Source organism: Podarcis filfolensis (genome assembly GCF_964270895.1).
Source record: "Podarcis filfolensis genome assembly, chromosome: 16".
Taxonomy (NCBI): domain Eukaryota; kingdom Metazoa; phylum Chordata; class Lepidosauria; order Squamata; family Lacertidae; genus Podarcis; species Podarcis filfolensis.
This window is the reverse complement of record NC_139620.1, coordinates 1274932-1289816: the sequence shown is the minus strand read 5'-3', so window position 1 is coordinate 1289816 and position 14885 is coordinate 1274932. Positions and strand designations below refer to the sequence as shown.

General features: G+C 41.0%; 4 protein-coding genes across 4 annotated transcripts in view; 3 read left to right on the top strand and 1 right to left on the bottom strand.

Annotated features, from left to right (window-relative positions):
* Positions 1-14885, bottom strand: part of LOC310751719 (uncharacterized protein) — a 950206-nt gene that overhangs the window by 84134 nt on the left and 851187 nt on the right. The gene's annotated exons all lie outside the window — the stretch shown is intronic.
* The window catches only part of METTL25B (methyltransferase like 25B), a 464705-nt gene that overhangs the window by 168499 nt on the left and 281321 nt on the right, over positions 1-14885 (top strand). The gene's annotated exons all lie outside the window — the stretch shown is intronic.
* Positions 1-14885, top strand: part of LOC310750894 (vomeronasal type-2 receptor 26-like) — a gene marked incomplete at both ends in the record, with an annotated part of 225005 nt that overhangs the window by 78124 nt on the left and 131996 nt on the right. The window lies entirely within an intron of this gene.
* On the top strand, positions 10147-11091 carry LOC310750903 (vomeronasal type-2 receptor 26-like; the record flags this gene model as incomplete). Its single annotated transcript, XM_083589303.1, has 1 exon — positions 10147-11091. One exon carries the CDS (start codon positions 10147-10149, stop codon positions 11089-11091), a length of 945 nt encoding a protein of 314 aa, XP_083445429.1.

Here is a 14885-nt window from a genome sequence, read left to right as displayed (position 1 = left end):
TCTTCAGCTTGTAAATCCTTCCTGGGCAAATGAAGACGGATTTATCAAAGTTTTCTGGGAGCAAGCATTCAGTTGTTCATTATCCAACTCATCAGCTGTGTCTGCATTCATCTACGGTAGATGTACTGGAGAGGAGATGCTAGAGAGCCTTCCTGCCCCTTATTTTGAAATGAGCATGACTGGCCACAGCTACAGCATTTATAACGCCGCCTATGCTTTGGCCCATGCCTTACATATCTTGCAGTCAGCTGGACTGAAACGCAGTGCAAGGGAGTCCAGCAACAGAATGGTTCCTCAGAATGTGGAGCCCTGGCAGGTAATGTTTCCTCATCTCCAATGTCAACTGTCATTATATAGGTTCTGGACAATTTCCTGGACCCAATATCCATGGTGTGACCAACCACCTGATCTACAGGATATTTCTATCAAGCTTTTATTTTCTCAGTTTTCTTAAGTCTTCTTCCAAATACTGATCCCATATAACCATGATTTTCCAGACTTATTTCTCCGCCACAGTTGAATTTTATACCCTTTCATGATTTGTTACTGCTTTGCTGCTTCTGCAAGTAAATTATTATCCATGATGAATTGTAATGACTTGTAACCATATAGGAAAATGACCTTCAGGTCCTCGTTCTCTTTCCACCCAGCTCCACTCAATCCTTCACAAGATCTCATTCAACAACACTGCTGGAGATGCAATTGCACTGGATGAGCATGGAGAATTAGCAGCCGGATTTGACATTACAAACTTGGTCACGTTCCCAAATAAATCGTATGTCAGAGTCCAAGTAGGGAGGCTGGATCCTCCTGGCAAAGAGCTCACCATTGATGAGGACAGAATTGAATGGCACCGAGGCTTGACTCAGGTGAGGATAACAGGTGTGTGTCAACACTGGTGGTCATTCAGCAATATGCGAGGGGAATGGACATAACCAAAACACTAAATGCCTCTCTTAGCATAATAAATAGTCAAATGTGAAATTCATTGGGACCTCATAGTGAAAGGCAGGCAAATTATAACAGTAATGATAATACAGTGGCACCTTGGTTTGCAACCGTTTTGGATTACAACCACGTCAAACCTTGAAGTGTGTGTCCCTTTTCTTGGATTACAACCAATTTTTTTGGAGGCCGCATTGGTGAAAGTGCGCCTTGGGTTACAACCTGTTTTGGTTTACAACCAGACCTCCGCAACGGATTATGGTTGTAAACCAATTGTAAACCAAGGTATCACTGTAATACAAATAGGATAAAATGTTTTATTAGAGGATAAATTGATATATGGAGGTTGAGTATTTCATTGAAGGCAAAGCATCATTTTATGAACTACTTTTTCCTATACACACATAACTGATTCTTAAACAAACCATTATGATGAAAAATGCAATATTTAGAGGCGTTAAGTCAGCACATCTTTAACCAAAGAGAGTCCATGGCTTTCAGATAATTCATAATACTGACTGTTTTGTGACTGTGTGAAATCCCTGAGGGAAATCTCTAGTTAGTGATGCTAGATTGAATGTTAAACTATTTGTTTCATTGATGAGGCTAAGTATGCAAATTCGAATCTGTCTTTGTATGATACTTAACAGAGCAGATATTCCTACTACTTATTGCATACCTGTGTACTTACAGCTTTTGCATTCTGTATCACTTGCCCTCCTGTTTGCTGGTTGATTATCTGATAGAATATGAAAAAAGATGAATTCAAGCTAAACCGTTCCTATATATTTGGGCAGGTGCCACCACTTTCAGTATGTAATGACATCTGCCGCCCTGGTTATGGGAAGAAAAAGAAGGAGGGGAAGACCTTTTGCTGCTATGCTTGTGCTCCTTGTCCTGCTGGGATGATCTCAAATGAGAAGGGTAGGATACGCTATGTTGTAAAAGGTCAAGTGATCCATTTTATCGAAGTAAAATGTGGGCAACTCTTTTGCAAGTTCATTCTCATTAACATAGTGGCCATTTTTAAATCATGGCATTATGCATGGATCCCCATTTTTACATAGACACAACAATCTAATTGATATTTTGTTTTAATCATACCAAGGAATATATCAACAGCTCAGTGAATGATACATTAAGTTCTCAGATACCTCTGATAGCGCAGGCATTGGACTCGTGATCTTGAACGCATTAATGGAACTTTGAGTAGCTGTAATTGTGGAAGAAAGATTAAAGATGATGTTTGAAGTCATGAAGAGCTTGAGAGATTTCTGGGGTTTCCAATGAGCAGCTATTTTGTAAACATTTTTGGAGGCATCTACAATGGTTTAACCTGAACGTAAAAAGAAATTCCCACCTTCTATTTTTTTTTTTTTTTTTTATAATATATTTATTAAAGTTTTCAAATAAAACATATATTAGATAAGCACTTATCATTGTCCATTTAACATCTCTCAATTGTTACATGGGACTCCCCCACACCTCCCGCATACACTTACATCATTATTAAATTAGTTTCAAACAAATTATCATTTAATTCATCTTAATTAATAATCTTAATTTGGTTTGACATATAATTCAACCTTAAATCTAATTTAATGGTAGACAATTGTCTGCACTGGCATCCAATTCAGCACTCAGCCAAATTACAATATTTTTGTAAATAAATCTTAAATTTCCTCCAGTCTTCTTCCATCCTTTCTTCTCCCTGGTCTCGAATTCTGCCGGTCATCTCGGCTAATTGCATATAGTCCATCAGTTGCATCTGCCATTCTTCCACAGTGGGTAGCTCCTGAGTTTTCCAATTCTTGGCAATTAATATTCTTGCTGCTGTTGTTGCGTACAAAAAGAATGTTCTGTCCTCTTTTAACACACTCTGGCCGACAATACCCAGGAGAAAGGCCTCTGATTTCTTAGTGAAGGTGTATTTAAACACCTTTTTTAATTCATTATATATCTTCTCCCAAAAGGCCTTCACTCTAGGGCAGGTCCACCAGAGGTGAAAAAATGTTCCTTCATTTTCCTTACATTTCCAACATTTGCTATCAGACGAATGGTATATTTTAGCCAGTTTAGCAGGGGTCATGTACCATCTATACATCATTTTCATCACATTTTCCTTCAACGCATTACATGCAGTGAAGTTCAGCCCAGAGGTCCACAACCTTTCCCAATCTTCAAACATAATATTATACCCAATATCCTGCGCCCATTTTATCATTGTTGATTTTACCATTTCGTCATGTGTGTTCCATTTCAGCAGCAAGTTATACATTCTTGAAAGTACCTTAGTCTTAGGTTCTAACAGTTCAGTTTCTAACTTTGACTTTTCCACTTGGAATCCTAGCTTTTTGTCATTTTTAAACACTTCTTTAATCTGAGCATAGTGTAACCAGTCTCGCACTTTGTCTCTCATCTTTTCTAAACTCTGCAATTTCCAGTTGTCACCATCCTTTTCTATTATCTCCCAATATTTTGGCCAGTTGGCCTCCATATTGGCTCTTTTCCGAGCCTTAGCCTCCAGGGGTGACAGCCACCTCGGAGTTTTATTCTCCAGTAAGTCTTTATATTTTGTCCAGACATTAAAGACTGATTTTCTGACAATATGGTTCTTGAAGGCCTTATTTATCTTAGCTTTATCATACCATAAATATGCATGCCATCCAAACGCATTATTAAAACCTTCCAAATCCAAGACATCCGTATCTTCAAGAAGTAACCAATCTTTTAACCAGCAGAAAGCTGCAGCTTCATAATACAACTTTAAATCTGGCAGGGCAAAGCCCCCTCTTTCTTTCGCATCTGTTAATATTTTAAATTTAATTCTGGGCTTTTTGCCCTGCCAGACAAATTTAGAAATATCTTTCTGCCACTTCCGGAAGCACTCTGTCTTGTCTACAATCTGCAGTGTCTGAAACAAAAATAACATTTTTGGCAATACATTCATCTTGATGGCAGCTATTCGGCCTAACAAAGAAAGTTTTAGTCTTGACCAACTATCCAAGTCTCTCTTAATCTCTGACCAACATTTTTCATAATTATCTTTAAATAAACTCAGATTTTTTGCTGTTATGTTTACCCCTAGGTATTTAACTTTTTTAACCACATTTAGTTCTGTCTCTTTCTGAAGCTGTTCCAACTCAATATCTGTCACGTTTTTCCCCAAAACTTTAGTTTTTTGCTTATTTAACTTAAATCCTGCCACTCGACCAAAGTTTTGAATCAGTTGTAGTACTCTTTTCAAACTAGACTCCGGCTCCTGTAATGTCAGAACTAGGTCATCTGCAAAAGCTTTAAGTTTATATTGTTTCGCTCCGACCTGAATCCCTTCCACCAACCGGTCCCCCCTAATCATATTCAGGAGCACTTCCAGAACCGAAATAAACAGTAATGGGGAAATCGGGCAGCCTTGTCGTGTACCTTTTTCAATTTTAAACTCTTCTGTAACCACATTGTTAACTATCAGTTTAGCCTTTTGTTCTGAATATATTGCCTCAATCCCGTTCTCAAACCCCCGTCCCACTCCCATTTCTTTTAAATTCCCCTTCATAAATTTCCAAGAAATGTTGTCAAAGGCTTTCTCCGCGTCTATAAAAATTAAAACTGCTTTAGTGTTTATGTTTGTTTGTAAAAGTTCCAATATGTCTATGATGTTCCTTGTGTTAGTAAACATATGTCTGCCCGGGAGAAAGCCTGCCTGGTCTTTATGGATTATCTCACTTAAAACTTTCTTAAATCTTCGTGCCAAAACATCTGCAAATATTTTGTAATCCACATTTAAAAGGGAGATGGGACGGTAATTCTTGAGTTGTGTCTTTTCAGTTTCTAACTTTGGAATCAATGTGATAAATGCTTCTTTCCACGATTCAGGCGCCTTCTTCCCCTCCATTATTTCATTACTGACCTCCAACAAAGGTTGTATCAAATAATCCTTCAATGTCTTGTAGTAGTTAGAGGTCAGTCCATCTGGCCCTGGTGATTTGCCCTGTTTCAGACTCAGGATGGCCTGTTCAATCTCTTGTCGTGTTATTTTGCCATTTAAAATTGTTCTATTTTCTTCTGACAGCTTTGCTAATCCATTTCTCTCCAAAAATTGTGTAATCTCTATTTCATCTTGTGGCCCTTGAGTATATAACTTTTTAAAATACCTCTGGAAGCACTTTCTAATCTCTCCCGGGTTCTGAATGTTCCTTCCTTCAACCTCTAAGTTTGTTACTGTATTTAATCTTTGTCTCCTTTTCAACTGCCAAGCTAGCAGTTTCCCACATTTATTTGCCGATTCAAAAGTTTTTTGTTTCATTGTTTTAATCTTCCATTCTATTTCCTGATTTATCAGCTTGGAATATTGCGCCTGATAAAGTTTAATTTCTCTCAGAATCGGTTGGGACTTCGGGTTAGATCTTAACTTCTTCTCCAACTCTTTGATACTTTCCAGAATTTTATCTTTCTTTTCATTTTGCAGTCTTTTCTTTAAGGAATTCTGTTGAATCAAGAACCCTCTCATCACAGCTTTACTTGCATCCCAGATAGTTCTTTTTTCCACCGTAGTGTTCAAATTAATCTCAAAATAGTCCTTTAAGGTTTTTTGGGCCTTCTTTACAATTCTTTGATCTCTAAACAGGCCATCATTCATCTTCCATCTAAAGGAGCCGATTGGGATCAATGTCATATCCATTCTCAAGGCGTTATGGTCGGAGCATGTTTTAGGGCAGATTTCCACCTTCCTCACCTTAGGTGCCAGACTTCTAGTTATCCATATTTGGTCGATTCGTGTCCAAGTCAGTTGAGCTTCAGAAAAGAATGTTCCTTCTCTTCCCAGGGGGTTTCTAACTCTCCAGATGTCAACCCAGTCCATATTGTCAGTCATTTCAAAAAAGGTCTTAGGTAGTCTTCCCTCTTTAGTAATGTTCTGGTTCTGTGACTTATCCATATTTGTTGATACGACCCCGTTCATGTCCCCCATCATGATGACGTTGTTATAATCCAGATAATCCAGCATGATCTCGTGCAACTTCTTATAAAAATCCGATTTTCCTTCATTTGGAGCATAAATTCCTAATATCAAAATTTTTTCTCCTTGATACTGTACTTCTATTGCGAGGATTCTTCCACTTTCATCTTTAAAGAGAAATTTTGGTGAAAGGCTCTCTTTTGCATAGATCACTACACCTCTCTTTTTAACTGTATCCGATGATATAAATTCTTGACCAAGCCTTTTATTTATTAACACCTTTCTATGGAGCCTAATCACATGTGTTTCTTGTAAGCATATAATGTCCAATTGTTCCTTTTTTAGAATATGAAAAATTTTAGACCTTTTTTCGGGACTGTTACAGCCATTTATGTTCCAACTCAAAAGCTGCAGAGACATCCTGGATAGATCTGGTTATTCTTTCTGGGGTGGTACCTTGTTCTCCGGTCCTTGAGGATCCGAGGGGGCGGGCTCCCCTGGAAGTTCTGGCGCTGGCAATCCAAGTCCTTTGTGGAGGTCTTCTCCGTGTGCTCCCAAAAACTTGTCTCTATCTTCCACCGTTTTGATTTTGATCTTTCTCCCTCTGTAGGTAAAGGATAATCCTTGTGGAAACTCCCACCTGAAGATAATTGCGTTGCTTCTCAACAGTCTTGCCAATTCCGTGTAGTTAGATCTAAGGTCCAGCAACTGCTTAGGAATGTCCTTGTAGATTTCAATTCTCTTGCCCAAAATGTCTAGTGACTTTTCGTAGTGCAGGCCCAAAATCTTGTCCCTTTCCTCCTTTGATCTCAGTGTTATCAAACAATCTCTGGGCTTCTCTGTCCTTCTGACTCTGCCAAGCCTGAAAGCAGATACAATTTTAAAGTCTTTTTCCTCTAACTTCCAAAACTTGGCAAATTCCTTAGTTAGAAATTCAATAAAATTATCTTCTTCCACCTCTGGTATTGACCGTATCCTCAAGTTGGTCTCCCTGTTTCGCAGTTCTGTCATCAAAAAGTAAATCTGATGTTCTCCAACTTGTTTGCTGAGTGGTCTTACTTCTTTCTCAAGTTCTTCCAGTCTTTGACTAGTATCTTCAGCCAGTTTACGATTTTCACCTACAGCCTCCTTTAATTCTCCAATAGACTGGGCATTCTGTGCAACTTGTCCAGTCAGCTTATTCAAGCTTTCTGTGTTCTGTTCAATTTTAGCTGTATGCAAATCAGCCTTCTTGTCCAGAGCCTCCAGTTTCTCCAAAATTTTCTCCAAGACAGAGCTACTTGTCCCTGAAGCCATATCTCCCAGGTGCAGCTCCTCTGTCTCACCCTCCCCTGCCTGTATTAGGGAGGCCGCCTCTATGTCTGGAGGCAAAGTGGAAGGCAAGGCCGGCACAGAAGATCTACGCTGTGAGGCTGCAGATAAAGTTAGAGTTGTTTGTTTAGTCCTTCCTCTTCTCCTTGCGCCACTCATTCCAAAGTTATCTGTAATCCAAGGTCAATCCAAGTTGTTCCCATGAGAAAGCAGAGTCCCAGATGCAATAGTCAAACAGAGGCCGGGAAAGGGAAAGTAAAACAAAGTCACTGCTGTAAGTCCAAAATCCTCTAGAGGGAGCTTAATACGTCTTCAGGGAAAAGATCAAATCCAAGTTAAACTTATAAATTTAAATCCATGTCTATCGCCTCCACAATGTATTATTTTTAGCAGAGTAAAACTTAAAGCAAAACAGTGTTTCTTACAGTGCCTTGACTGCAACAGTTTCAAAGTATCCAGTTCCAACTCAGAATGTTTCAAAATCTGAATTCAATGTATCCAAAGTTGCAAACTGGTGCTCATCCAGGCAGCTCCAGCACCAGAGATTCTTATTTATTTTATAATCCACTGGTGCCACAGAAGAAGGATATCAGTGCACCCCGAATATAACCAGCAAAAGTCAATAGCTCAAAGTCTTTCACTCAGAAAACTGCTTTAACAGGGTGCCAGCATTTAGTTAACGCATAACTTTTTGTCTCCACTCCTCCTGCTCTTTGCTTAAAGTTCAGTATAGCGGGAGATGGGCTTCCTGCTTATCCTCACTCCGTTTTCAGCCAGATTTCAACTTTTTAAAAAAAGTTTTAAAAGTTTCATAAAGTTCTCAAAAAGTTTCAGAAAGTTGACAAAAGTTTCAGAAAGTTTTCAATGTCCAAATTTACTCACGGGTTGTAGTTTCCAAAGTTCAGAAAAGTTGCAGGAAGAAAGGACAGCGCTGACCGGCAACAGCAATGCGGCTTCACTTCGCTGTTTGCGCAACGACCCACAGCGCCGCTACCCCCTCCGCGATCCGGAGCCCCTTACGGGGTCCCTTCAACGTTTTGGGGGCTGCTTCTGGCGCCCGCCGGGTCCCGAGACCACAGGCTTCTGCCACCTGTGGTTTTCCTGAATGGGTCTCCGCTTCGCCGTAGCGGACGACCCGTTTACAGCGGAGCTCCCTTCTCCTTACTCGGAGAAGGCAGCCATTACCGGTCGCGCCGCCTCCGGAAGAAATTCCCACCTTCTAGTACCAGTCCCTGTCAGAACAATGAAGTGGAGGTTTGGTCTTCCTTATCAGTCCTTTCCAGTCAACCATCCCTGCATCAGAGATGATGGCTAGTTTTACCCTTCATAGCCCTCACATTGATATGACAGGGAAGGCCTACCAATTTAATCCGTCTCTAGGGGTCTTAGTTTTCTGTGGGTGAGTTAGGCTTGCAACATCGTGCATACACTGAGAGTTTTGGGGAAAGATTTTGAGCTCCACAATGTAGGTAGGAGTATAGGAATATGAACTGATTGCCATACCCATCGGAAGAAAGATGGGAACTTGTTGTGTGTACAAGAACAGGAAGAACATAATGCATTGACAAGAAAAGGAAGTATAGGGATACTATGGGATATAGCAGAGAGTCATATTCAACTAAATCATTGTGGTAGTGGAAGCAATGATTTCCACAAGTGCAAGGAGACTTTCCCCCTCTTCTTTCCCCATTTGCCCCTGAACTCTCCCCAAAACTGATCTGGAGATCCAACTGATTCTGTTAGACAAGAAGTCATGCTTGCACTGATAGAATGATCTTCTTAGCACTACATTGAAAACAACCCATAATATTTCGTTCCTCCCCACCCCCCCAAAATGAAACAAGAAGAAGAAATACTTTGCTTCTCGAAATCAAAAGGTGGGCTTGTAATATTTTAAGGCTTGGGAGGAGAAACTTCTTCAGCCCAAATTCAACCTTCTAAGAAAACAGACTACTGTTGGGTAGGGGCAGAGACAGTAGTCAAATGGTTATGATCTACGCACCGTGGGTTAATTTCAGGCCATATTAAATGCATATGTTTGCACACAAACTATGCCCAGGCACCTGGCAATTGGCCAGCTACACGAGAAAGAGGCAGCATCACAGTTCGACAACACATTCCAGCCACACAAAAGGACTGGGGGAAGGAGCATGGCCTGGACAGAGTCCCAAGGTCAAGAAAGGGATGGGGAATCACATTTCAACCCCAGGCATACTGTTCCCAATGCTTGTCTTAAGCCTTACTATTTCATCATAAAATTAAGACTCATTTTGAATTAAAATATTATTAGAAATTAGATTCATTATCAACAAGTTTTTGATTTTTATCTCCAATTCATATTTAGTCTATGTTCTATGCGTTTTGAATCTGATGTTATTTCTATTTGCATCCTGTGATCTCCCTTTCTGTGCAGCAAAAACGACCCTTAGTCAGACTTCCCTAAATAAATGCTGGTTGCAAAATCACTTCCTTCCCGACCATAATGTGAGACTGGGGCATACAGCACATCCTTCAGTTATTTCCATATGTCTACTTAAATTTTTCTTTATTAAGGATAATAAAAAAATAATTTTCAGATACTTTGAAAGCAAAGTGTGTTTTGTACATCTTATTAAAACTATGGAAGTCAGACTAGATGGCCATGAAATAAAACATCAGGAGATGAATCAGACTTTTTTTTAATGAAAATGAGGCAGTTTGGGGAAAGTTCATTGTGACAGTCCCAATACACCTTTTTTTGTTGACTCCTACAATTTTGAACTACTGCCAGAATGGTTGTGTCATTTTACTGAACAGTGCTTTTTATTTTAAGACTAACTTTGTTGAACACCAGGAGAAAACTATATTTCAAACCAGATATGTTCCATGATGTTTCTACTTGATGCACTTTGGGCAGAAGAATTTGAAACACTCCAAGTAGGCATCTGTTCTTGAGCATGAACCATTCTGGTTCTTACATTATCATGCATTCTTTTTCAGATGAAGAAACATGTGTCAGTTGCCCGGAAGACCAATATCCAAACAGAGGCCAGGATCAATGCATTCCTAAGATGCCAAACTTCCTGGCATTTGGTGACACTTTGGCCATTGTTTCAACTTCCTCTGCACTATTGTTGTCTCTGCTCACAGCTGCGGTGCTCGGCATCTTCATTAAGCACCGGGACACTGCCATAGTCAAAGCCAACAACAGAAGTCTCACCTACATTCTCCTCATCTCCCTCCTCTTCTGCTTCCTCTGCTCCTTGATGTTCATTGGAAAACCTAATGAGGTGACTTGCCTTCTCCGACAAACTGCTTTTGGTATCATCTTCTGTGTGTCCATCTCTAGTATCCTGGCCAAAACTGCATCTGTGCTTTTAGCCTTCATGGCCACCAAACCAGGATCTAGGATGAGGAAATGGGTGGGGAAACGATCGACTTATTCCATCATTCTGTCCTGCTCAAACATCCAAGTGGGGATTTGCGCTCTCTGGCTGGCGATGTTTCCCCCCTTTCCAGATAGAGATACACACGCAATGATGGATCAAATTGTGCTCTTATGTAATGAAGGGTCAGTCACTATGTTCTACTGCGTCTTGGGGTTTATGGGCTTCCTGGCCATTGTTTGTTTCACTGTAGCTTTCGTAGCCAGGAAGTTACCTGACAGCTTTAATGAAGCCAAGTTCATCACCTTCAGCATGTTGGTCTTCTGCAGTGTTTGGCTGACCTTCATTCCAACTTACCTGAGCACAAGAGGAAAAGACATGGTGGTGGTGGAGATCTTCTCCATACTGGCTTCCAGTGCTGGGTTACTGGGCTGCATCTTTACCCCTAAATGCTACATCATTGTGGTGAGACCTGAGCTGAACAACAAAGAACATCTAATAGTTAAAAAGAAATAAATGAGATAAAGTACACATACATTTATCCCCTCCCACATCAGATATCCCTCTCCCCTCTCCATATATAATGGTTAAAATGGGGAACATTATTCCTGAGTTGTAAGTGTGAATCCGGTGGTTGCCACTGTTGAGTGATGTGCCCTTCAATATGCAATAAAGATACAATGCCTCTATTAAATCATCCTCATCTCTCTTTCCAGCTAAAGCCGGAGCTTCCTTGGTCAATTTTTCTGAAAGTCCAATGATTCACACTTTCTGTTACCATATTGACATTTGCAAGTGTTCACACATGTGTGTGTGTGCACACACACATTGAAAAAATTAAAAATAATGACCAAACACAAACTGTCTTAGAAATAGGATATATATTGGCCACTTACCAGTTGTCAGGAGTGTGTGCAGGAGCCGGGCCCTGTGACTGGTAGGGCCTCACAGGATTGGGGCCTTCCCGAGTTTGGCCTGGAAGGGCAAGGCATGGCCGCACAGATGAGGCTTGACAGAAGACTTGTAGCACCTGGTGGCAAGGGCTGAGAGGGGTATATAAGACCAGCATTTCCATCTGGCTCTTTGCCACAGCAACACGCTACCCACCTAGCTGTGCTTCGGCTTCCTGACTCCTGGTTTCCTGATTCGTGGGCTCTTGGCTTCCTAACCCCTGGACTGCTGACCATGGACTGCTGATTCCTGCTTCCCAACCTCTACACCGGTCCCGACATACCAAGTTGGGACTCTGACTGCCTGTAACCTGGACCGTGATACCAGTTCTCAGGTGCTGAGGCTGATCTGAAAAGTTGACCATGATTGCTCAGCTGGAAATATGCCAGTGCAAGTTCCTCATCCTGATTCATCCAGAGCTCATCCTGGATAATTTAAAGTAAATTAATTCATGCTGGTGTAAATAAAATGAAATAAACAAATAAACCCCATTAGTGTTCTGGGGGCGAGGCGAACATGGCAGGGCAAAGAGAGACTTACATCTGTTTCAAATCCCACTCAGTTGGGTCATAGTACCTAGGGCCTGGTCATGAAAATTTAGGCTTACACTCATTTATCAGTTTAGTTGGCAGTCGCCCCTCCCAGAAGCTCCAGAATGGAATAGGGATATTTTATGTCATCTTGAATTATGCTGGTTTCTATATTTAGGGTTGCTCTGTCCAAGGTGTATTGTGGCACTGACATTTCTAGGCCATTTCTAGGCCACCACTTCTTTGATGATTTGTAGAATCATATACTAATGGATTAACTGGGATTTCTCTGTAGCTTCATCATCTGACATTATGTAACACCAGAATCAACCAGATCCATCTGCTAAATGTGGCACATCAGGAAGAGATTTCTGATGACAAAAACTACTGGGGCAATGGCCTTCCTCAGAGGGGGGTAGACTTTCCTTTCTTAGGTCATTGTAAGCAGAGGATGAATGCCCACCTAAGTATAAGGAATTGTATAGCAGTGGATTCCCTGCAGAGGCTGGGGTGGACTATATGGCCTTTGAGGTCCCTTCCAACTCTATGATTCTATTATTCAATATAAAGAAGCAGACAAACTATTACGGGGAAAGGATGATTGCTCTGGAAGTTCAACTACCATTGAGTCAACAAATTGGAGACGTAATTATCTCCCCTGTCATTATATGAATCACTGTAATTGACCCAAAGCTCCAGCAGCTTTCTTGGAAGCTACAGAGGGGGAAACATCAACAAGCAAGCCTGGAATGGTTATAAGTACTGTGTTGCTTCTGATGCAGCCAAGATTAGGCTTAAGAGGGGGCTCTGTCAGTTTCCTTCTTTCATTGTATATAGTATATTCTGCAGATCTTGTCCCTTGACAATGTAGATGATGAAGTGCACTTGTAGAGTCTGTTTCCATCCAAGACGTAATACTGAAATCAGGCTGGTGGTCAGAATGATGTTTTGACCTGAGAAACACAGGAGCCTCGTTTGCAGAAGGAAGTTTTCCATCCAGATGTTGGTGCTGCTCCTGCTCCTGCTCCTGCTGCTCCCAAACATGGTGTTCAAAGTACATACCAGTAAGTGTGTCGGAAGTAATCTAGTACATGTTCCACATGACTGGTATGAGACAAGTGATCTCCTCATTGGTGGGATGGCATCTCTTATGCATTACTTTTCCCCTGAAATTGTATTCAACATGCACCCTTCTCGGGTCTCGATAGCCAGCACCCCAACGTAAGAAAACTGCCTGTCATTTTATTTTAGTGGTGTTTAGTCTTTATATATGCATGAACAACTGCAGGTCATACCGCTTTGAAAAGATATTAGAATTTTTCAAAAATGGTGGGTGGGTGGATAAGAACCACTGGTTGAGAAGAAAATGAAATTCTCAAACATCAATGAGTTTAAACTGTGCCTTTATGGTCAGTTGGGCATTTGGAAACATTATCCTTTGATGATCCAATTATTCTTATCTCTTATATGTATGTATTTTTATATATATGCATTCTTATTTTATGAAAATTGTACACATTCAAGCACATTGAACCTATAAAGTTCTGTATTTCAGGAGTAGGCAATTTGTAACCTTTCAGCTAATTGTAGATGGGTGTCAAAGGGGAGGAAATTGAAAGAAAAGAGAGTGAGACAGAAATTTGTGTGAGAGAGAGACAGACAGACAGACAGAGAGATGGCAGAAATTCAGGAAAAAAAGGGAATTGAATGGCTGCATCCTTGAATGCACAGGGCTGGAGTGAGATAGGGTGCTGGTAAGGACAAAATTGTGGGAGAAAGAGGGTTTCCATATAGCCCCAACCTCCCCACAGCCCTGTCCTTTCTCACTCCATTAAGGTAAACTTGAGCCACACTGGTGTGGGGAGAGAGGCTCTGCAGCATTTCTACTATTCTGTACTTGTTAGAAAGTGCAGGGAGAGAGAGGGAGAAATGAGCAGAGTGAAAAATGCCAGTCCATACTTTGTCCCCATTGACTACCTATTTCCAGAGAAAACTTGAACATAACAGAACAAACAGAAACTGCTGCCAAACACCAGCCTAGGATATCAAGTGGCTCCTTTGAACGATCCATTTGTATCATGAAAACAGAAATGGCTAAAGAAAAGTCTGAATCATGGCAGCAAACAGTTCACTAGTAGAGCACCCCATGCCTTACGTGCAGAAACTTCCTAATACAGGGCAAGGTGATGTCAGTAGAGTTGGGAAATGATCCTCTTTAAAACTTTTTGAGCACCTGATAGAACAGACCAGGGCTAGGGAGCCTGTAGTTTTTATTCTGCTGCTGGACTCCAGCCCCGTCCTCCCTGTTCATTAATCACGGTGGCTGTGGCTGACGAGAATTGGGAGCCCAGTGTCATCTCAATGGCCACAAGTTCCCCTTCCTCTTGTACAGACAATGGTGAAATAGAGGGAATCAGAAGAAAGCAGCTTCCAAGAATGCAATGCAGCAAAAGTTAGCCCCAACACATTCTCCTTCTTCCCAACAGGACTTAACTGGTGAATAACTTTTCTGGTTCTATCATCTTCTTATAGTCAGGTAGCTGAATACTGAAGAAGAGTACTGTGAGGAGGTGAATACTGTGATGAGATATTTTGTGCAATGCATCATTATCCTGTGAAAGTCACTTTATTTGCAGCCTGGTGACCAAGTTCTACCAGCACATCCTTGCCCTGGTGTTTGCTGTTGATGAGATCAATGATAATCCCAGGATCTTGCCCAATGTCACCCTCGGGTTCCACATCTACGACAGCTATACTGATTCAAAGATGACCTACCGCACCACTATGGACCTACTCTTCAAATCACATCACTTCATCCCCAACTACAAA